Below are 23,653 nucleotides of genomic sequence, written 5' to 3' on the forward strand. Positions count from 1 at the left end.
CAAGGACAGCCGCCACCCTTCACCTAACATCGCAAAGAACCCGCCCCTCTGACAGTGCGCGGCGGCGTTGTGACATCGCCTGTTCGATTGGCAACCACTGGGACCAATCATAATGGCGATCCGAAAGCCTGGCGGTGTAAAAGTGTCCAACCAGGGAAGGGAGTAGGAGGGATTTCTGGCTGAAACGGAACGGCTGACGTGACGCTTGGAAGGGGAGGCGGTTAATTGCGCGAGCCGTTTGAATGCGGGTTTAACGGCTGCTGCTCAGGCCGCGCGTGCGCAGGGTGTGAGCGCCGCCCCGTTCCCCTGTTAGAGGGAGTGGGACCATCCCTTCCCTGACCCCTCTCCCATCCGTAGCCGCCTCGGCGAGCAGTTGACATGGCTGGGAAGCTGGTGAATGGCGGCTCGGTGCCGAACACGACGTGCCTAGAGGGCCTGCCGCCGCTGCCCAAGAGCCTGAGCGGGCTGCTGAACTCGAGCGGCGGCTCGTGGCGCGACATGGAGCGGGTGTACGCCAAGCGGTGCATGATCCAGGAGGACCTGAGCCGGGCCCGCACCGCCAGCAGCCGCCACAGCAACCGGCCCAACAAACCGGCTAACCTGGATGCTGCGTTGGCCCTGCTCCGGAAAGAGATGGTGAGTGTGCAACTGTGGGAGGGTAACGGCACATCATCAGACACTGGGGGCGGGGGGAGGTGCAATATTGGGGTCTCCTGTCTAACTGGGGAGTGGGCACAATATTGGGGTCTGCTGTCCAACTGGGGAGTGGGCACAATATTGGGGTCTGCTGTCCAACTGGGAAGTGGGCACAATATTGGGGTCTGCTGTCCAGTTGGGGTGTGGGCACAATATTGGGGTCTGCTGTCCAACTGGGGTGTGGGCACAATATTGGGGGCTGTTGTCATACTGGGGTGTGGGCACATTATTGGGATCTGCTGTCTAACTGGGGAGTGGGCACAATATTGGGGTCTGCTGTCTAACTGGGGAGTGGGCACAATATTGGGGTCTGCTGTCTAACTGGGGAGTGGGCACAATATTGGGGTCTGCTGTCTAACGGGTGTGGGCACAATATTGGGCTCTGCTGTCTAACTGGGGTGTGGGCACAATATTGGGGTCTGCTGTCATACTGGGGTGTGGGCACAATATTGGGGTCTGCTGTCTAACTGGGGTGTGGGCACAATATTGGGGTCTGCTGTCTAACGGGTGTGGGCACAATATTGGGGTCTGCTGTCATACTGGGGTGTGGGCACAATATTGGGGTCTGCTGTCATACTGGGGAGTGGGCACAATATTGGGGTCTGCTGTCATACTGGGGAGTGGACACAATATTGGGGTCTGCTGTCATACTGGGGAGTGGGCACAATATTGGGGTCTGCTGTCATACTGGGGTGTGGGCACAATATTCTGCTGTCAGAAACTGAGGGAGGGAGGCACAATATTGGCATGTAATACTGCGTATTGGGCACAATATTGGGGTCTGCTGTCTAACGGGTGTGGGCACAATATTGGGGTCTGCTGTCATACTGGGGTGTGGGCACAATATTGGGGTCTGCTGTCATACTGGGGAGTGGGCACAATATTGGGGTCTGCTGTCATACTGGGGAGTGGGCACAATATTGGGGTCTGCTGTCATACTGGGGAGTGGACACAATATTGGGGTCTGCTGTCATACTGGGGAGAGGGCACAATATTGGGGTCTGCTGTCATACTGGGGAGTGGGCACAATATTGGGGTCTGCTGTCGAACTGGGGAGTGGGCACAATTGGGGTCTGCTGTCCAACTGGGGAGTGGGCACAATATTGGGGTCTGCTGTCCAACTGGGGAGTGGGCACAATATTGGGGTCTGCTGTCCAACTGGGGAGTGGGCACAATATTGGGGTCTGCTGTCAGAAACTCAGGGAGGGAGGCACAATATTGGCATCTGTCATACTGCGTATTGGGCACAATATTGGGGTCTGCTGTCAAACTAGGGAGTGGGCACAATTGGGGTCTGCTGTCAAACTGGGGAGTGGGCACAATATTGGAGTCTTGTCAAATGGGAGTGGGCACAACATTGGGGTACACACTGAGGGAAGGGCACAATATCTGGGTGCACTATCAGATAATGGGGAGCGGCACAATGCATTGTCAGACACTGGAGAGGGCACATTATTGGGATGCCCTGTTGCACTAGGGATGAGCAAAATATCTAAGTATCCTGTCAGATGCTAGGGAGGGAGGAGTGCATGACATCTGCATGCCTGACACATTGGGAGGGGAGCTGTTTATTGGGTGATCTTCCAGGCAACACTGGGGCCTCTAATTAATATGCTGGTGAATTGGGTGTGTGTTACAAATTGAAACAGCTGTTACCTAAACTGAGTTGTTAGTTGGATATGTGAGCTTAGGTGGTGGTGGAACTGTAGTGTCTAAGGGCATACAAAAAACTTGCACAGAGAAAAGTTCATGTCCAAGTAGCCTGTTTGATATGGTTGTGATTCCTTTGCCATTATTCCCCCCCACCCCCCCCAACCCCGCTCCAACCCCCGGTCATGTAGTTTAATGGAAGAGGCATAATACCAGTTTAGCAATTTGAGGCCTTTTTACAAAAAAAAGGAAAATCTGATGTACATTTCCCTATCCCTTTAGGTAATCGAAATTCTCTATCACGTTGACCATGACATATTATTTAGGGTGTTTATTTTGTATAGAAGAAAATACAAATAATGCTGGAAATATGAAATTAAAACGCATTGCTGGAAAATACTCAGGTCAAGCAGCATCTGTGGTGAGAGAAAAATAATTAATATTTCTTGTATGGTGTGATTTCCGGTCCAGTTCTTTATCGAAGGGATACAGTAAATTGGCACTTGCCATGCAAGCGGCCAATTGGTTCCATAGGTCTGCTGTCTGCTGGGAAAAGAATTGCCTAACGTCTAACCTAATTCTTACCTTGTAATTTATTTAATCATTAATACTAAATTTTTTTAAAAGATTTTCATTTGTTGATGGGGTTCCTTTTAGGGTAAATTTCATTCATTGTTGTCACTTTGGGGAAAGTATTCTACTGACATTGACCAATGCCAAATTGTTTGCACCTGTGAAAATGCAAATATATTCTAAGATTGTTACTTGTTTTTTTCTTCTTCACCCCACCCCAACCTTTCCCAAAGAGATATTGCTTGACATCATCTCAAGTCATTCCCGCTGTCTCTGACATAGAAACAAGGACGAACCGCTGGTCCCTGGTGCCTTTCAGGCTCTTCGCCAGATGCATTTCTCATAAGCAGCGAACAGTTAGTTCCCTTGGGCTCTAAGCCAAAGCATGACCTAATGCATAAAATGATATGGAATAATATTCCCTTAGCAAACAGTAACCTGTTTGTCCAGAGAGCCATGATACATTGGTATTACATTGTTGCCCCCACATTTGTGTTTATGTTTGTGATTTCCACTATGTAATAAATATAAAGTTCTTGTCTACAAGTCCCTCCACAGCCTTGTCACAGCTTTTCCCTGCAATCCACTCCAGCTTTGTATCCCCTCCTGAATGTTCCATTTCTTTAATCTTCTATACCTTGGCTCCACATTTCATTGCACTGCCTTGAGTTGCTTCAGTGCTACTATCTGGAGCTCAGCCTCTTAATCTCACCAGTTTTATTGTAAACCTCCTCAAAAATCCCCCTCTTTGACCAAGCTTTTGGACTCTGCTCCCCTTTCCTACTTTGCCATCTGTTTCCTTGCACCTAATTGTGAAGTGTCTTGTTAAAGCCATCATTATAAGTGCACGTTTTTGATATGTTACATTGATTCATGCCAGACGCTCATACTACACTGAATTATTAAACCAGTAAATACAACCAGTTTTTCTACATCTGTTTTAAGAACCAGTTTATGGAAGGATTAAACAGGCAAAGCAAACATTTTTATTTTGACTACTTATTCAATACAGACTTCTCATGTAATAGACAGTAGGCTCCTCTTGGTAGATTAGCACCCTAATCCCTACTGATTGCAGTCTTACTGGGAATTGGGTTATTGCTTCTGTCAGTAGAATCTTTCATTTCCGTTTGTCTCTTTCTCCCTATTCTCCTTCATTGGTTTCCATTTCCCTCCTGGTTTTTAACAAGGTGTTTACCAAAACTCACTTTCACAGCCATATTTCCTTACTCATCGACTGTCTTCGACTTAACCCATGTCGATTCCAACTACAGTTCCATCCCTCATGTTTTGAATCCACCCAGGATTACAGGTATCTCTGGGACATACAATGTTCCTCGGACTGCTGTTCTCGCTACATCCTGAGATCCACTCTCAGTGCCATGTGTCACCATATGTACACACTCGACCTCTCTCTCTCTCTCTAGCAGCAATGACTCATCCTATCTCAAAGCTGTCCTTGTCCCCAGTTTCATTTTATTCTTCGTCTCACCCAACGCCTTAACAAGAAACTTTTTCTCTTCCTTTCAGGTGTTAAGGAATGCGAGCTCCAACAACTTACAGATAACAAGGCCCATCCAGGACTCTCCACCCTTTCTGGTCCCTCTGACCCCATCCCTTCTTCTAATCCCACCCCTTACTGTGTACTCACCATACCCTCCGACCTGCCCCTCTCTGATTCTGAACATTCTGTACTCATCCATTTCATCTCCTTATGTCCTCACATCAATGAATCTTGGGCTTGGCACGATGTTGAACTCCTTTTCCGTTGCTTTTGTCTCCGTGCTTACTTATTTGGGCAGGAACCCTTCAACGGATCCTTTCACCCACCTTCAGTATTCTCCCTCTGCCTGGACCCCTCCCTCTGGCCTCTTACCTGCTCTTGATCTTTTCATTGAGAACTGTCGGTGTGACATCGGCTGTCTTAATTTCTCTGCTTCTCTTGCCCCTCCAACCTGTCTCCTTCTGAACTTGCTGCACTCTGTTCCCACAGGTCAAACCCTGACTTTGTTATCAAAGCTGTCGACAAGACCTCTACCTTGCAGAGGTTGAGTGCCAACTCTCAGACACTTCTTCCCACCTTCCCCTGGACCATGGCCCCACCACTGAACATCAAGCCATTGTTTCCAGGGCTGTCACTGACCTCCTTTGGAGATCTTCCCTCCACAGCTTCCAATGTCATTGTCTCCCAACCCCGCACAGCCCACTTCTACCTCCTCCCCAAAATTCACAAACAGGACAATCCTGGTAGACCCATCATCTCAGCCTATTGCAATCCCACAAATTTCTTTCTATCTTGACATTCGTGATTCCTCTGATGCCCGATATCATATCAACAATTTCCAGTTTCTTGGCCCTAACCACCGCCTCTTCACCATGTACCCTCTTTACCTCCATCCCCACCAGGATAGTCTGAGGGCTTTCTGCTTCTTCCTTGAACAGAGGCCTGAACAATCCCCATCCACCACCATTCCTCCGCCTGGCTGAACTTGTCCTCTCACTGAACAATTTCTCCTTTAACTTGCCCACTTCCCCCAAATAAAAGTTGTGTCAATGGGCACCCGCATGGGCCCCAGTTATGCCCTTTTTTTTGTGTGGGATATGTGGAACATTCCTTGTTCCAGTCCTACTCGGGTGCCCTCCCACATCAGTGCCTCTTCACGCTCTTGTCTGGACCTGGAAAAATGAATTGATTTTTGCTTCCAATTTCCACCTTCACATGGACCATCTCTGAACACTTCCCTTCCCTTCCTTGACCTCTCTGTCTCTAATTCTGGTGATAGACTGTCCACCATATTCATTACAAGCCCACTGACTCCCACAGCTAGCTACCTCGACTACAGCTTCTCACACCCTGCTTACTGTGAGGACTCCGTCCCATTCTCTCAGCTCCTCCACCTCCGTCACATCTGTTCTGATGATGCCACCTTCCAAAACAGTGCCTCTGACATGTCTTCCTTTTTCCTTAACCAAGGTTTCCCCGCCACTGTGGTTGACGGGACCCTCAACTGTATCCGACCCATCTCCCACACTTCTGCCCTCACCCCTTCCCCTCCCTCCCGGAACCATAATAGGGTCCCCCTTGTCCTCACTTTTCACCCCACCAGCCTCCGCATCCAAAGGATCATCCTCCGCCATTTCCACCAACTCAAGCATGATGCTAGCATCAAACATATCCCGCCCCCCCCCCCCCCCAACCACCACCACCACCACCACCACCACCACCACCACAAAATAGGGACTGTTCCTTCCATGACACCCTGGTCCATTCCTCCACCATCCCCAACTCCTCATCCCTATCTCATGCAATCGCAGAAGGTGCAACATCTGCCCCTTTACCTCCTCCGTCCTCATCATCCAAGGCCCCAAACACTCCTCTCAGGTGAAGCAGTGCTTCACTTGCACCTCCTTCAATTTGGTCTACTGTATTCACTGCTCTCACTGTGGCCTCCTCTACATTGGGGAGACTAAACACAGACTGGGTGACCGCTTTGTGGAACATCTTCACTCAGTCCACAAGCAGGACCCAGACCTTCCTGTTGCTTGCCATTTCTACACACCATCTGCTCTCACGTCCACGTGTATATCCTTGGCCTGCTGCAATGTTCCAGTGAAGCCCAACAAAAACTGGAGGAACAGCACCTCATCTTCTGATTAGCCACCTTACAGCCTTCCAGTCTTAACATTGAGTTCAACAACTTAAGACAATGAACTCTCTCCTCCCTCTTGATCCCCCCTTTTTAATCTAACTTTTTAAAAAATAAATTTTGTTTTATTCTTTTATTGATTTTTTTTTATCCTTTCCCCCCCAAAACCCTTCCCCCCACAGGGCCATCTTGTCACTTGTTTTTGTTTTGCTTTTACAGAGTACTGACCCTTCTGCTATTAACACCTTCTGTTATCTTACCTTTATGCTCCTATCAGCACCTTCTTTATTCTTCACCACTACCATTAACACTCCCTTTGTCTTGTGTCCATGACAAAACTTTATCAATCTTTGCTTAGCTTTCACCTATCCCTCACCTTCTATCTTGTTCCACCTGCTCCAGCCCCTCTTAAATAGTATAAAATCCATCATATTTCTATTTTAGCTCTGAAGAAGTCATACAAACTCAATGTTAACTGTTTCTTTCTCCAGAGATGTTACCAGACCTGCTGAGCTTTTCCAGCATTTTCTGTTAACTGCTAAAACACAAGTTTCCCCGACTGACTTTCTGACTTGTTATGCCTGTGATAATTATGCCACTTTTGGAAAGGTTTGTTAATGGGTATGGATAAACACTCTTCTGAAAGCATAGGATGTTATTATTTTTGCATTACATAAAGCTGTATTAATTGTAATTTTCCTGGTGCTCTCTATGTTCATGTGCTTTGAAATAAAGCAGCTCAATTTTGATACTGGGCTCATTTTAGTGTTTTCTCAGCCAGCTTTAAAAACAATTGAAAAGTCAAGTAGAGATTTGTGAAAAACATGAGTATCCAATTCAGATCACCAATGGATATTAATGTTAAATCCCCAAGTTAGCCCACCTTGGACATATGACATTAGTGTGGCGGTGCTGGTCACTCCAGTAAAACAATGTGTAAAGTTTGTAACCTTTTCTTTCCTGATTGGCTACACTTCAGTGCTCTTGCATTTTGTATTTACAAGGAAGATTAATAAATTATGATCAAGAGACTGTATCTCCTTTTTAACTGATTTCTCTCAGCAGCCCAAGGTGCACCTTGTCAGGCCCTAACGACTTCTCCATCTCGAGTTCCACTAACTTATTTTTAGAACTAACACTTCCTACAATTTCCTGTGCCAATTGTTCCATATCTTCCTCTAGTAGACCTATGTTTTAACTTGTACCATCATGTAAAATCTGATGCCAGGTATTTAATACACTATTCCTTAATTCTTGAGTGATCCTAAAATACCCTGAACAATATTTACGTTGTATACTTCTTGTATTGAAACTGTTACTATTTGCTTTTGTGTTCTCTATTAGCTTGTACCTCTGTCTGGCCCAAATTAATTGACCAGAAAAGTTCAACAGCAAATCAGCATAGGAGGAATTTTTAAATGTGAGATGGCTAGAGTACAAAGCTTTATTTCCAGAGGGTGTTCCATTTTAGCCCTTCTAATGTCTTCACCTCCCCACTAGATTTTCCATGTTACTCTTAATTATTTTTGTATTGCTGGTCCTAGTTTTATCATTTTCCCTTAAGTTTTAATTTTTAACTTTCTTTGTCCACAGAGCTCTAAAGTTTACACCTTCTAGAAATAAAGCTTTTGTACTCTAGTTATCTCACATCTAAAAATTCCTCATATACTGATTTGCTTTTTTTGCTTAAATTTTCTGCTCTGTTAATTTGGGCCAGGCAAAGCTACAGTTTGCATTCATATAGGGCCTTTAGTTTAGAAAAATAACCATGGTTATTTCACAGACCATGAAGAAATCCGATGCTGAGCGAAGGAAGAGACATTAGGTGAGGTGATTGAAAGCTTGGTTGTGGATTTGAATTTTAAGGTAGAAAATAAGGTGGAGTCACTTTACGAGGGAATTCTAGGGAGTCAGTTCTGGCCAGGAGAAGGCCCCTGGGAAAAGATTGGAGAATGCACAGGAGTCGAGTAAGGAACATGAGTTCTGTTTTAGGGTGATTGTAAGGCTGGAAGAAGTTGGATGAGGAAAGGCAAGGTGAAGAAGTCACCCACTTCCTACTGAACACCCACTGAACACTTCCCACTTACCTTTGACTCTTCAATTTCTGTTTTTACAACAAGCCTAACAACAGCAACTGATATTTACGCTACATCTTTAATGTAATGAAATATAGTCATTTGGTGGTACAGAACTTGAGTATTGCTGAAAAAGAAATTTTTTTGTTGAAGCTTTTCATTTTCATTTATTCATTCAAAGGATGCGGGTGGGTTTCGCTGGCTAGGTCAGCGATTTATTGACCATCCCAGTTTCCCTTGAGAAGGTGGTGATAAGCTGTTGTCTTGAACCACTGTAGTCCATGTGGCGTAGGTGCTGTTAGGGAGGGAGTTCCAGGATTTTGACCCAGCGACAGTGAAGGAATGGTGATATATTTCCAAGTCAGGATGATGAATGACTTGGAGGGGAACTTCCAGGTGATGGTGTTCCCATCTATCTGCTGCCCTTGTCCATCTATATGGTAGTGGTCGTGGGTTTGGAAGGTGCTTTCTAAGGAGCCTTGGTGTGTTTCTGCAGTGCATCTTGTAGATGGTAGACACTGCTGCCTCTGTGCGTCAATGGTGGAGGGAGTAAATGTTTGTGGATGGGGTGCTGATCAAGTGTGCTTCTTTGTCCTGGATGGTGTTGAGCTTCTTGAGTGTTGTTGGAGCTGCACTCATCCAGGCAAGTGGGGAGTATTCCATCACACTCCTGACTTGTGCCTTGTAAATGGTGCACAGGCTTTGGTGAGCCAGGAGGTGACTTATTCACTGCAGGATTGCTAGCCTCTGACCTGCTCTTGTAGCCACCATATTTATATGGCTAGTCCAGTTCAGTTTCTGGTAAATGGTAACCTCCAGGATGTTGATAGTGGTGGACTCAGCAATGGTAATGTCTTTGAAAGTCAAGGGGTGATGGTTGGATACTCTCTTGTTGGAGATGGTCATTGTCTGGCACTTGTCAGTCCAAGCCTGGATGTTGTCCAGGTCTTGCTGCATTTGGACATGGACTCTTTCAATATCTGAGGAGTTGCAAATGGTGCTGAACATTGTGCAATCATCAGCAAACATCACCACGTCTGACCTTCTGATGGAAGGAAGGTCATTGATTAAGCAGCTGAAGATGGTTGGGCCTAGGACACTACCCTGAGGAACCCCTGTAGCAATGTCCTGGAGCTGAGATGACTGACCTCCAACAAGCACAACCATCTTCCTTTGTGCTAGGTATGACTCCAACCAGTGGAGGGTTTTCCCCCGATTGCCATTGACCCCAGTTTTGCTAGCACTCCTTGATGCCACACTTGGTCAAATGGTGCCTTGATGTCAGGGGTCACCCTTATCTCACCTCTGGATCTCAGCTCTTTGTCCATGTTTGAACCAAGGCTACAATGAGGTCAGAAGCTGAGTTGCCCTGGCGGAACCCAAACTGAGCGTCAGTGAGCAGGTTATTGCTAAGCAAGTGCCGTTTGATAGTACTGTTGATGACTCCTTTCATCACTTTACTGATGATCGAAAGTAGACTGATGGGGCGGTAATTGGCCGGGTTGGATTTGTCCTGTTTTTTTGGTACAGGACAAACCTGAACAATTCTCCACATTGCCGTGTAGATGCCAGTGTTGTAGCTTTACTGGAACTGCTTGGCTAGGGGCGTGGCAAGTTCTGGAACACAAGTCTTCAGTACTGTTGCTAAAATATTGTCAACCTTTGCAGTATCCAGTGCCTTCAGCTCTTTTTTGATATCATGTTGAGTGAATTAAATTGGCTAAAGACTGGTATCTGTGATGCTGGGGACCTCTGGTGGAGGCTGAGATGGATTATCCACTAGGCATTTCTGGCTGAAAATTGTAGCAAATGCTTCAGCCTTATCTTTTGCACTGACGTGCTGGGCTCCCCCATCATCAAGGATGGGTGGCCATTAACAGGTCCAGGCAGCGGGCGATCGACGGGGGAGTCCCGCCCTATTGTTTGTCCCTCTTCCGTGGCTACGTTCGCTGCCGGATGTCCCTGGAGAAGGAGCACGCGGTGTCTGCTGGCACTCTCGAGGCCTTCCGTGCTCGGTGGACACCGTGGGGACTGGGGTGTTTTGTTGACCCCTTTAATCACATTTTGATTTAAAGTTTGTAAGTTTCCTTTAAACTTTGTTCTTGGTTTTACAGCTGACCTTAATTAGGGGCTGTGCCTGATTTATCCCAATTTTGTTGATTTGGTTTTCATTTAAAAGATTATCATCAAGGATGGGGTTATTTATGGTCCGCCACCTCCAGTGATTTGTTTAATCGTCCACCACCATTCATGGCTGGGTATGGCAGGGCTGCAGAGCTTAGATCTAATCCGTTGGTTGTGAAATTGCTTAGCTCTGTCGATCACTTGCTACTTCTGCTGTTTGGCACGGAAGCAGTCCTGTGTTGTAGCTTCACCAGGTTGACCACTCACACTTAGTTATGCGTGGTGTTGCTCCTGGCATGCCCCCCTCCACTGGTATCTGTGATGCTGGGGACCTCTGGTGGAGGCTGAGTTGGATTATCCACTAGGCATTTCCGGCTGAAAATTGTAGCAAATGCTTCGGCCTTATCTTTTGCACTGGCGTGCTGGGCTCCCCCATCATCGAGGATGGGGTTATTTATGGTCTGCCACCTCCAGTGATTTGTTTAATTGTCCACCACCATTCATGGCTGGGTATGGCAGGGCTGCAGAGCTTAGATCTAATCCATTGGTTGTGAAATTGCTTAGCTCTGTCGATCACTTGCTACTTCTGCTGTTTGGCACGGAAGTAGTCCTGTGTTGTAGCTTCACCAGGTTGACCACTCACACTTAGTTATGCGTGGTGCTGCTCCCGGCATGCCCCCCTCCAATCTTCATTGAACCAGGGTTGATCCCCTTGCTTGGTGGTAATGATAGAGTGGGAGAGATGCTCGGCCATGAGGTTACAGATTGTAGTTGAGTACAATTCTGCTGCTGACAGCCCACAGCGTCTCATGGATGCCCAGTCTTGAGTTGCTAGATCTGTTCAAAATCTATCCCATTTAGCACGGTAATAGTGCCACAGAACACGATGGAGGATATTTTCAATGTGAAGGTGGGACTTCGTCTCCACAAGGTCTGTGCAGTGGTCACTCCTACTGATACTGCCATGGACAGATGCATCTGCAGCAGGCAGGATGGTGAGGACGAGGTGAAGTGTGTTCTTTCTTCTTGTTCGTTCTCTCACCACCTGCATCCAGGTGACCCAGTCTAGCAGCTATATCCTTTGGGATTCGACCAGTTCAGTCAGTAGTGGTGCCACCAAGCCACTCTTGGTGATTGAAATTGAAGTCCCCCACCCAGAGTGCATTCTGCGGCCTTGCCACCCTCGGTGCTTCTTCAAGTGGTGTTCAGCATAGAGCAGTACTGATTCATCCACTGTGGGTGAGTGGTATGTGGTAATCAGCAGGAGGTTTTCTTGCCGATGTTTGACCTGATGCCATGAGACTTCCTGGGGTCCGGAGTTGATGTTGAGGACCCCCAGGGCAACTGCCTCCAACTGTGTACCACTGAGCCACCAACTCTGCTGGGCCTGCATTGCCAATGGGACAGGACATACCCAGGGATGGTGATGGTGCTGTCTGCACTCATCAGGAAGGACAATTTGCAAGAATACCAAATGTAAAGGGAACAACAATTTATACTGCATGAAAAGAGAGTGCTCATTGGTTGGCAAGTGGACTCTGATTGGTAGAGGCATTGTCATGGAGAATGCACCAATTGATGGTGACTGACAGTTAACTGTCAAGCATTTATAGAAACAGAAAATGCTGGAAAAATTCAGCAGATCTGGCAGAATCTGTGGAGAGAGAAACAATTAACATTTCGAGTCCATATGACTCTTCTTCAAAAACTTCAGAAACTCTGTTTGTCTCTCCACGGATGCTGCCAGACTTGCTGAGTTTTTCCAGCATTTTGTTTTTATTTCAGATTTCCAGCATCCACAGTATTTTGCCTTCAACTGTCAAGTATTGTTTGAAATTTAAACTAGATAGCTTGACTCTGGTCAAGGCATTGCCCTGAGGAATGAACCAGAGAATGGCGGTCACTTATTTTGTTGAGCTGAAACAGGCGCAATGTGTGTACATGTTCTTTCTGTTTGTAAGGAACAGGGCCCTGTATATTAATATAAGTACATGCAAATGCAGCATACTGCAAGCTCGACTGACGATCTTAAATTGGTTGTCAGCGTAATTCTTGGCACACTGAGGATTGTTTAACAAATGTTGTCCAATTGCGGAATCACATCTAATGTTGGACACTCTTTTGAATTTTGCAAACACAGGCTGGTTGGGTATGGTCTGTACCTTGCCCTTTGCCAACAGCAGAAGGGTCATGCTGTTTGTTACGATATCTCAGTCTTTGGGACATGTGGCTTACATAGGTAGCATCACACTGGCACTGAAATTCAATTACTATATTGCTCATTTGTGTGCTAGGCATTTAGAGATCTGCAGAAACTGATGTGAATGTCAGTGATCCAGTCTCATTCTTGGCCTTTCCTTCACGCTCTTTCCACACTTAGGGTGGGAGTGTGTTGGAACGGCGGTGAATTTTTGGCCCCTAATCGTTTAGAAAAGTGATGATTTATTTAGGTTGGTAATGCTGTTGACCAAACAGTCTGGATCTGCCCTAACTATGTCCCAGTAGTTTTCTGCCAAATAATGCACCTCTCAAACTTTAGCTTCACTTCACTTAAAATTGAAACTATGCCTCGGTAGATATAAATTTCTTGTGGACAAATCACACACTGCATGCATGCATCCACTATTTTTTGAATTTCCTTTTTAGCTGGTATGGAATTTTAGTGGTTGTGATACATCAATGAATGCAAGTTGTAGTGTCGCTGGTTTAAAGGTTCTGCCTTTTATTCCCTTCAAACAAAAACAGGTTGGCCTGCGCCAGTTGGATATGTCATTGCTGTGTCAGCTGTGGTCTCTCTATGAATCCATTCAGGAATATAAAGGAACATGCCAGGACTTGTCAGCTGCAGCTAATTCGGATTGCTCCTATGGATTGGAAAATGGATACTTTGACGAAGAAGAGGAATATTTCCAGGAACAAAGTGTTGTCGAAAATGGGAAGGCTGACAAATTGGAAACAAATCTTGCAGTGCCTAAAACTCTCAATTCCCGAGACCAGTGGATGCAGGATTCCTTTCATATCACTATATAGTAGATGTTCTACAGCTTTGACCTTCACACTGTTTCTGACATTGTGCTGTTGTAGATTTTAAAACTGATTCGATCGAGGGTCAGCTTTGGGGAGAAAGGTGGTGGGGTGGATAGGAAGAGAGACAGTAATGTTTTAGTAACCAGATTTCATTAAGCTAATTAACTTATAAGTTGTCATTTGGGGTTTTAAACACCCCAAGTTGAAGAATCCTTTAATCAGCTTGGTACTTAAAAATGCAATTTTTTTGAAAGAGTCAGTTTTTTTTCAGCCAGGCATTAATTAATTTTTTTGCAGACTCCATAGCAGGTATTTAAAATTTCTGTAGGACTGGGTCATGTCCAAACTTTTTATATGCTTAAACTAGTGTTTGTCGGGCCACGCTGGTATACTCAGCAATCAAAGAAACAATGGTGAACTTGGTCTTGAAGTTGGTAAACAAATGAGAATTCTGTAGGCATCATCCAAGTAAAACACTGTGACTACCATGTTAAGGGCTGAGGACTTTTTAAGCGATTTTATAAAATTGACTTCAATAAACTGAATGTAACCTACATTTTTGCCCTATTTACAATTCCATTTGTGGGATGAGCAAAATCACAGTGAAGGATAGAATTGAACCTTCTAACGTTACACCAGAGTGAAAGACCAACACCAGCCAAGTGTAAATACTTTGTGCTGACTATAAAATGCTATTGGCTAAGAGTTTGATGCAAGTCCGCATGTTAGACATTCCTATGCTCCCTGTTCAAACAGCTGTCCAGCAATCTCGACTCAAATAAACTGAAAAATGGTTAAGTTGTTATGAAAATATAGTGTATTTAATTAGGCAAATGGCTTGAAGTAAAAGCTTCTTTGACTGTTATTAAATTGAGAATTTCATATTAATGGCTGATAGCTCTGGTCTGCCTGCCTTGCTCCAGAAAAGTTGATTTTTACATTACCTGATCTAATGTAAATGATGTGTGGACTAGAAGAGGTCTAGGAGGTATACATCTCCTGTAGAAATATTCTTGGGAACTAGCAAATATAGTTTGGAATGGTATCTCAGTACCACAAAAATCTAATTGATTTAAAACATTACTCTGCTATCAGCAAATAATTTAAAGATGATTGGATTGACCCTGAGGTAATTATGAGATGAATAAAGGAGTGTGATTTGAATTTATTATCTTAACAACAGTATTTTATTGCAGAATAAATTGCATCAATTTTGAGCCTCTTTAGTGTGTTAAATGGGAGAGAACCAAATCCCTTCATCTAAATGTAACACTCTACTTGAATTGTTGGCAGGAACTAATCCCCCAGTCATATGTAGCATTCATTATGAATTTTATTTATTTATTTTTATAAACTCTTCTTGCTGAGGTTTTGTGAAAAAGGAAAATGATTCACAATTAAAACCCAGCAGAAGTAAATGAGCTTCACTGGGGAGATCAATTGCTTTTATAATCTCTGAATTAAATTGGTTTTATGATACTGTACATGAAAGATAAATGTGCAGCTAGCACTTTCAAAATAAAAGTGCAATTTCTTAACTGTACAGAACTCTTATGAGAATGCATTTGATTTAATTTTTCCATGGTTTAATAATCTCTTTGTAATTACTGATTTTTGTATCTGAGGTTCGCAATCTTGAACTGTCAATACAGCTGTATTTTTTTGAACATTATTTCTAATTTATAAAAGTTTTTGGTGCAAAATTCTAATTGAACACTTGTATTTAAATGTTTTGGTCACTTTTATAAGAGTATAGAAATACAGTTTGAGATCTTTTGCACAGGCCTTTTTCTGGCTTTGCACCTACATTTCAAGCTCTGTGATTGTCCTGTACCAGGTGTTCAGACTGGGTATCAGTGCACCATCCCAGTGGGAGTAACTAGGATTTTAGAGCATTGCAGGGAAATGTAACATCATTTGATCACAGAACTGAACATTAGAATGTGTTAAAAGGATGTTAACACTTGTACGCTGTCTGGTCTAGCCATCTGTCCAATCAGCTAGTTGATTTAGATATTGTGGCATAATTTTAAAACTTTAGCTAACACATATTTTATATTGTAATCAAAAGACTGCAAAATCAACAAGTCTTCCAATTTGCCATTGCTGAAAAATATAACCAGAGAAAGTAGCTGAGACATTTAATATAAAACTTTTAATATAAAACTGTTTTTTGTCCTTTTGCACATGTATTTCTAAATGTCAGCTCTTAAAACATTAGTTTCTTTTGCTGCAATTGTAGATTATATGTGAGACACAGATCTGCATGCAGTGTAAGGTGCTCCAGTTTATAATGGTTCAAACGTACCTGGGAAGAACCATATATCATTACATCTGTTAGTGAAGAAACAAAGTATTTTTAGATGCCCAGCTTGAAGGTTCCATACACACTTTTAAATGCATTTCATTCATTTTTTGAAGTTTTGGTGTGAATTTTATTTTAAATTCTTTATTTTCTAGTGTGTAGTGACCAAATGCGAAAAAAGCATGTTTTCCTAAGGGATAATAAAGCTAAATAACTGCTAACAGAATATTTGCTCTTGGCTCTGATACTTTTTGGATGTGATTATGTGTGTGCGCATTCCTTGGACTGCTTGGACAATTTGATGGGTGTGTTCTGGTTCTGCAGAATCAGTAAACACCTCCACCCCTTCAACAGTTGCCGCTTGTGTCATAAGGTACAGGATCATTGCACATAATTCAGTGCATGCCATATCTCATCTCTATGGAATAATATTGTCCATAGTTCTGTCATCAATAGGTCAAATTGAGGACATTTTGTGACAATTGCCCAGTGCTCATTAGAGAGTCCTTGGAAATGAATGGTTTGATTAAACATTGAGTACCTGTATTCTCTAATGAGATGCTCAAAACGTCATACAGTGGCTTAACCAATTTTTTTGTGTAATTTTACCAATGCTATTTTTCTTCTGCACACTTTATCTAAATCCCCAAACTCTGTTGGCATTTTTAATGATTTTATATATTTGCACTTTCGAGGAATTGCATTTAGAAATTTATGCCCCTTGTTTATCTGCACTGTTCAGGAAGTGTATCTTCCCAACCCATGTGTTTCCTCCCAAAATTTATCTTGCACTCCTCTGCAATAAGTTTAAGAGTTATAGATAGGTTAAGTGAGTGGCAAAAATTTGGCAGTTGGAGTAAAGTGTGAAATTGACCACTTTGGCAGGAAGAATAGAAAAGCAGTATATTAAATTGAAGCGAGATGACAGAATGCTGCGGTACAGAGGGATCTGGATGACCAGGTACATGAATCTCTCAGCATGCAAGTACAGCAAGTAATTAAGAAGACAAGTGGAATGTTGACCTTTATTGGCGGGAATGGAGTATTAAAGTAGGGAAGTGTTGCTATGACTGTATAGGACCTTAGCGAGACCGCATCTGGAGTACCATGTACAGTTTTGGTCTCCTTAGGATATAATAGCATTAGAAGCAACTTGGAGAAAGTTCTCTTGACTGATTCTTGGCATGAAGGGAAAGGATGGGTCCGTACCCATTGAAGTTTAGAAGAATGAGAGATGAATCTTAGTGAAACAAATAAGGTTCTGAGGGGACATGCCAGGTGAATGCTGAGAGGATGTTTCCCATCATACGGAGTCTAGAACTAGGGGACACAGTTCAAAAATTAGGGTGCTCTCATTTAAAACAGTTGCGGAGTAAGCCTTTCTCTCAAAGGTTCATTAGCGAGTGGAATTCTGTTCCCCAGAGAGCAGTGAAAGTTGGGTTACTTAATATATTCAAAGCTGAATTAGATTTTTGATCAATAAGGGAGCCTAGGGTTATGGGGGCAGAAAGGAAAGTGGAGTTAAGGTCACAATCAGATCAGCCATGTTCTTGTCAAATGGCAGAGCTGGCTCGAGGAGCTGAATGGCCTACTCCTAGTTCTTTTGTTCATGTCTGCTCATTCTGCTGACCTTTCTTCCTGAAGCCTTTTACAATTCTTCTTGTTACACCAACTTTTGTGTCACCAACAATGTTTTGAGATGGTGTTCTTTACACCCAAGTTCAAAACAGCTCTGTATATTGAGAAGCAAAGTGTTCGATGAATTGAGCGCTCCTGAAGCAGGCCAAGAATTTGAGGATGAAAATCATTGATACTCGCCAATATGCTACCTAACAAATTTACAAAACTAGGAATAAACTAACTGTATGTTACTGGTGTATTTTCTAAATGCTGAAATTCAATTTCCTGTTTGTTTAAATCCCCACTGTCTTTCTCAATCTAAACTGATAAATTGACAGATTATCTGAGAGCTGGAACCAGAGATTGAGGCTGAAACCCCATTGCATTAAAACAAAATAAATCCGGTTTAATCCCAGGATTATCCTTTATCGAGGAGAAAATGATGGAGAGGGAAGCTGATGTTTTTATTGATTTTTAGTATCAGAAATCGAGCAGTATAGCTCTGCAAATGTTCAGAGTACAAAGACAGTTTAATTGTCTGCAAGGGTTTCCTCCGGACGCCCTGGTTTCCTTCCATTGTCCAAAAACATGCTGGTTAGGTGGATTGGCTATGGTAAATTGCCCCTCAATATGTGTGTCTGTGAGTGTGTGCCCTGTGATGGACTGGCATCCTAGGTGTACCCCGCCTAGCCCATTGCCTGTCAGCATGCGCTCTGATTCCCTGCGACCCTGAATTGGATGAAGCATTTCTGGAAAGTGAGTGAGGGAACATATTCCAAATCCCTTTACAGCCAATGAAGCATAATCATGTTAATGTAGTGTTCAGTGTTTGATTGTGTTTTTGTTAACTGTTCTGTGTGCTGTTAGCTGACCCTGGGTATGGCGATTGAGAAAAAGAAACAAAGCTTGTGGCTGCAGAGACATTTTAAAGCATTGAATAAAACTTCTGTTCAGATGTAGAAATTGGTGCATCATCTCTGCATATCTCCAAGGCACAAAACACAACAGGAAACATTCTCGCTCCTGCAGAATTTAAGTCTGGAGTCTCCCAAGGATCGATCTTTGGACCCCTCCTATTTTTCATCTACAAACTGCCCCTCTTGTTCTGTCTTCCTTTTCTTCTGCAGCCTTGTCTGTGCCCAGGTGTCTCTGAAAAAGCAGTATGCTTGAGGTCTTCCACAGGATACTGGGCCTGCCTGGGGGGTGTGGTAAATATGGGTAGAAAAATTATTTCATTTGTTAAGTTTCCAATTATTTGAGTTTCTATTGTTTTTGTGCTCTAAAAAGTGGCCACTTTTGTTAGATCTTTGGTTTGCCCAAATATCAGCCCAATCTCCTAATGGGTTTTAATCAAAAGAAGCATATTGCCTTTTCAATACGTTGTCCAAAAACATGACATCAGGTTTTCTGATGTCAACCCATCCCTCAAATTTGCTACACTGCTTATCAAACATCTAGTAATGGAAATTTCCTCCAACTAAATATCGGGAAGGCCAAACCTGTCTTTGGGTTCCTGCCACAAACTCTTCCCTTGGTCACTATCTGAAGCTGAACCAGATCACTCACAAACTTGGTGTCCCATTTGAGCATAAGATGAGCTTCTGACTTTTTAACTGCTTCATCATCAAGATTGTCTACTTCCATCTCTATAACATGGTCCATCTCCAACTTTGCCTCAGTTCATTTGCTGCTGAAATCCTCATGTATGTGTTTGTTACGTCTAATGCACCCTTGGCCAGCCTCCTATCTTGCACCCTCTGTAAACTTGAGCTCACCCAAAATTCTGTTGCCCTAATTTGCACAAAGACCTGTTCACTCGTCAACCCTGTAGTCATTGACCGACACTGGCTTCTGTTTAAACAACACCTTGATTTTAAAATTCTCACCTTGTGTTGAAATCCCTCCACCCTTTGCACCTCCCAATCTCTGCAACTGCCTCCAACCTTTGAATCCTCAAAGATTTTTTAAAAATTCATTCATGGGAGGTGGGCGTCACTGGCTAGGTCAGCATTTATTGCCCATCCCTAATTGTCCTTGAGAAGGTGGTGTGGAGCTGTCTTGAAACAGTGCAGACCCTGTGGTGTAGGTACCCCCACAATGCTTTTAGGGAGTTCCAGGATTTTGACCCAGTGACAGTGAAGGAAGGACAATATATTTCCAAGTCAAGATGGTAGGTGGCTTGGAGGGGAACTTCCAGGTGGTGGTGTTTCATGTGTTTGCTGCCCTTATCCTTCTAGATAGTAGCAATCATGGGTATGGAAGGTGCTGTCTAAGGAGCCTTGGTGAGTTCCTGCAGTGCATCTTGTAGATAGTACACACTGCTGCCACTGTGTATCCGTGGTGGAGGGAGTAAATGTTTGTTGACAGGGGTGCCAATCAAGTAGGCTGCTTTGTCCCAGATGATATCAAGCTTCTTGAGTGTTGTTGGAGCTGCACTCATCGAGGCAAGTGGAGAGTATTCCATCACACTCCAGACTTGTGACTTGTAGAAGGTGGGCAAGATTTAAGGAGTCATTAGGTGAGTTATTCGCTGCAGAATTCCTAGCCTTGGACCTGCTTTTGTAGCCACAGTATTTATATGGTTAGTTCAGTTCGGTTTCTGGGATGTTGACAGTGGGGGATTCAGTGATGCTAATGCCATTGAATATCAAGAGGTAATGGTTAGATTCTCTCTTGTTGGGAATGGACATTGCCTGGCACTTGTGTGGCACAAATGTTACTTGCCACTTGTCAACCCAAGCCTGGATATTGTCTAGGTCTTGCTTTCTTTGGACATGGACTGCTTCAGTATCTGAGGAGTCGCGAATGGTGCTGAACATTGTGCAACCATCAGCGAACATCCCTAGGTCATTGATGAAGCAACTAAATATGGTTGAGCCTAGGACACTACCCTGAGGAGCTCCTGCAGTGATGTCCTGGAACTGAGATGATTGTCCTCCGACCACCACAACATCTTCCTTTGTGCGAGGTATGACTCCCACCAGCAGAGAGCTTTCTCCTGATTCGCGTTGACTCCAGTCTTGCTAGGGCTCCTTGATGCTACACTCAGTCAAATGCTGCCTTGATGTTAAGGGCATTCACTCTCACCTCACCTCTGGATTTCAGCTCATTTGTCCAAGTTTGAACCAAGGCTGTATTGAGGTCAGAAGCTGAGCGACCCTTGTGGACCCCAAATTGAGTGTCAGTGAGCAGGTTATTGCTAAGCAAGTGCTACTTGGTAGCATTGTTGATGACCTCTTCTATCACTTGCTGATGATCGAGAGTAGACCGATAGGGCGGTAATTGGTCAAGTTGGATTTGTCCTGCTTTTTGTGTACAGGAAGTACCTAGGCAATTTTCCAAATTGCTGGGTAGATGCCTGTATTGTAGCTGTACTAGAACAGCTTGGTTAGTGGCACAGCAAATTCTGGAGCACGAGTCTTCAGTACTATTGCAGGAATATTGTCAGGACCCATAGCTTTTGCAGTATCTAGTGCGTGCAGCCATTTCTTGACGTCACGTGGAGTGAATCGAATTGGCTGAAGATTGGCATCTGTGATGCTGGAGAGCTCAAAAGAGGCCGCGATGGATCATCCACTTGGCACTTCTGGCCAATGATTGTAGCAAATGTTTCAGCCTTATCTTTTGCATTGATGTGCTCAGTTCCCCCATCATTGAGGATGGGGATATTTGTGGAGCCTACTCCTCCTCCAGTGTGTTGTTTAATTGTTCACCACCATTCACAACAGGACTACAGAGCTTAGATCTGATCTGTTGGTTGTGGAATTGCGTAGCTCTGTCTATTGCTTGCTGCTTATGTTGTTTGGCACACAAATGGTCTTGCGTTGTAGCTTCACCAGGTTGATGTCTCATTTTAGGGTATGCCTGATGCTGCTCCTGGCATGCCCTCTGTACTTTTCTTTGAAGCAGGGTTGGCCCCCTTGGCTTGATGGTAGAGTGGGGGATATGCGGGGCCATGAGGTTACAGGTTGTGGTTGAGTACAATTCTGTTGCTGCTGATGGCCCACAGCCCCTCATGGTTGCCCAGTCTTAAGCTGCTGGATCTGTTCGAAATCTATCCCATTTAGCACAGTGGTAGTGCCAAACAACACAATGGAGGGTATCCTCATTGTGAAGATGGGACTTCATCTCCACGAGGTGGTCACTCCTACTGATATTGTTAATGACAGGTGCATCTGCAACAGGAATGTTGGTGAGGATGAGATAAAGTATGTTTTTCCCTCTCGTTGATTCCCTCATCACTTGCCACAGACCCAGACTAGCAGCTATGTCCTTTAGGATCAGGCTAACTCGGTCTGTAGTGGTGCTGCTGAGCCACTCTTGGTGATAGACATTGAAGTCCCTCACCCAGAGTACATTCTGCGCCCTGGCTACCCTCAGTGCTTTCTCCAAGTGGTGGTCAACTTGGAGGAGTACTGATTCACTGGGTGGGGGGAGCGTGGAGCATGGTAATCAGCAGGAGGTTTTCTTGCCCGCGTTTGACCTGATACAATGAGACTTCATGGGGTCCAGAGTCGATATTGAGGACTCTCAGGGCAACTCCCAACCGTACAGCACTGTGCAGCCACCTCTGCTGAGTCAGCACATATCCAGGCTCGTGATGGTGGTTTCTGGTACATCAAATGTAAGTTACGATTCCATGAGTACTTTTGACTATTTCAGTCTGTTGTTTGACTAGTCTGTGAGACAGCTCTCCCAATTTTGGCACAAGCCCCAGATTTTAGTAAGGAAGACTTTGCACAGTCGACAGGGCTGAGTTTGCCATTGTCATCTCCAGTGCCTAGGTTGGTTCAGTCTCATTCTTTATTAACTTTCGAGAGGCTTGATACAACTGAGCAGCATTTAAGAGTCAACCACATTGCAGTGGATCTGGAGTCATATGTAGCCCAGGACCAGGTAAGGACAGCAGATTTCCTTCCCTAAAGGGGCATTAGTGAACCAGATGGGTTTTTACAGCAAACAACAATGGTTTCTCTTTTAATTCTAGATTTTTATCTGCTGTGGTGGGGTTCGAACCCAAGTCCCCAAAGCATTTCCCAGGGTTATTAGATTGCTAATCTGGTGACAATACCACTACATCGCTGCCTCCCCAGGTTTATGCACTCGTCCAATTATGGCCTCTTGCGCATCCTCTATTTTAATCATTCCACTATTGGCAACTGTAACTTCAGCTGATTAATCTCTAGAATTTGCTCCCTATACCTCCTTCTCTTTCTTTAAGTGGCTTTAAAACATATTTCTGATCTATAATTTGATATCTCATGTGACTTGGTGTCCTAGTGGCAAATTTTATTTAATAATGCTCCTGTGAGGTGCCTTGGGATGTTTTGCTATGTTAAAGGTGCTGTAAAAATGCTGTTATTGAAACTTGGCAGCCAGTTTGTGCACATTGAAGTCTCATAACAGCAACAGCAAGACTAGACAGACTGAAGGAAAGCAGGATAATGGGAACCGGGCAAGTATATAGGAATTAGGATACTGGTAGTTGGGGGGGGGTGTTGGCAAACGCCAACATGGACTGGTTAGGACGAACAACTGGGTTCTTGTTATTTTGACAGAATTCCTAGCATATGCTTCACGGAATTGTTACAGTGCAGAAGGAGGCCATTCAGCCCACTGTGTCTGCATCAGTTCTCCAAATGATCAATTCACTTAGTCCCATTACCCTGCCTTCTTGTAAGCATGAACATTCTTGCTTTTCAGATAACAGTCTAATTCCCTTCTGAATGGTGATTGAACCTGTCTCCACCATTCCAGACCTCAACTTTATGCCATGTGAAAAAGTATTTTCCCCTCTATCGCTTTTATTTCTTTTGTCTGTTACTTTAAACCTGTGCCCTCTTGTTCTGGATCCTTTCATGACTGAGAACAAATTCTCCCTATCTGCCCTGTCTAGGCCCCTCATGATTTTGGATACCTCTATCAAATCTCCTCTC

The 23,653-nt window shown here is 44.1% G+C and overlaps 1 protein-coding gene across 1 annotated transcript; it reads left to right on the top strand.

Moving 5' to 3' along the window:
• The first annotated feature begins 204 nt into the window (after positions 1 to 204).
• fam89a (family with sequence similarity 89 member A) lies at positions 205 to 16,323 on the top strand. Its single transcript, XM_041188866.1, has 2 exons — positions 205 to 636; positions 13,511 to 16,323. The coding sequence occupies exons 1-2, from the start codon at positions 379 to 381 to the stop codon at positions 13,793 to 13,795; spliced, it is 543 nt and encodes a 180-aa protein (XP_041044800.1). The 5' UTR covers positions 205 to 378; the 3' UTR covers positions 13,796 to 16,323.
• The last annotated feature ends 7,330 nt before the right edge of the window (positions 16,324 to 23,653 follow it).

This window comes from Carcharodon carcharias, chromosome 5 (assembly GCF_017639515.1).
Source record: "Carcharodon carcharias isolate sCarCar2 chromosome 5, sCarCar2.pri, whole genome shotgun sequence".
Taxonomy (NCBI): domain Eukaryota; kingdom Metazoa; phylum Chordata; class Chondrichthyes; order Lamniformes; family Lamnidae; genus Carcharodon; species Carcharodon carcharias.

Excerpts from the sequence above, each read along its gene's own strand:
- fam89a (XM_041188866.1), top strand. The coding sequence starts at position 379 with ATGGCTGGGAAGCTGGTGAATGGCGGCTCGGTGCCGAACACGACGTGC. Across the intron at positions 637-13,510 it reads CCCTGCTCCGGAAAGAGATG|GTTGGCCTGCGCCAGTTGGA; the intron begins GTGAGTGTGCAA and ends AAACAAAAACAG.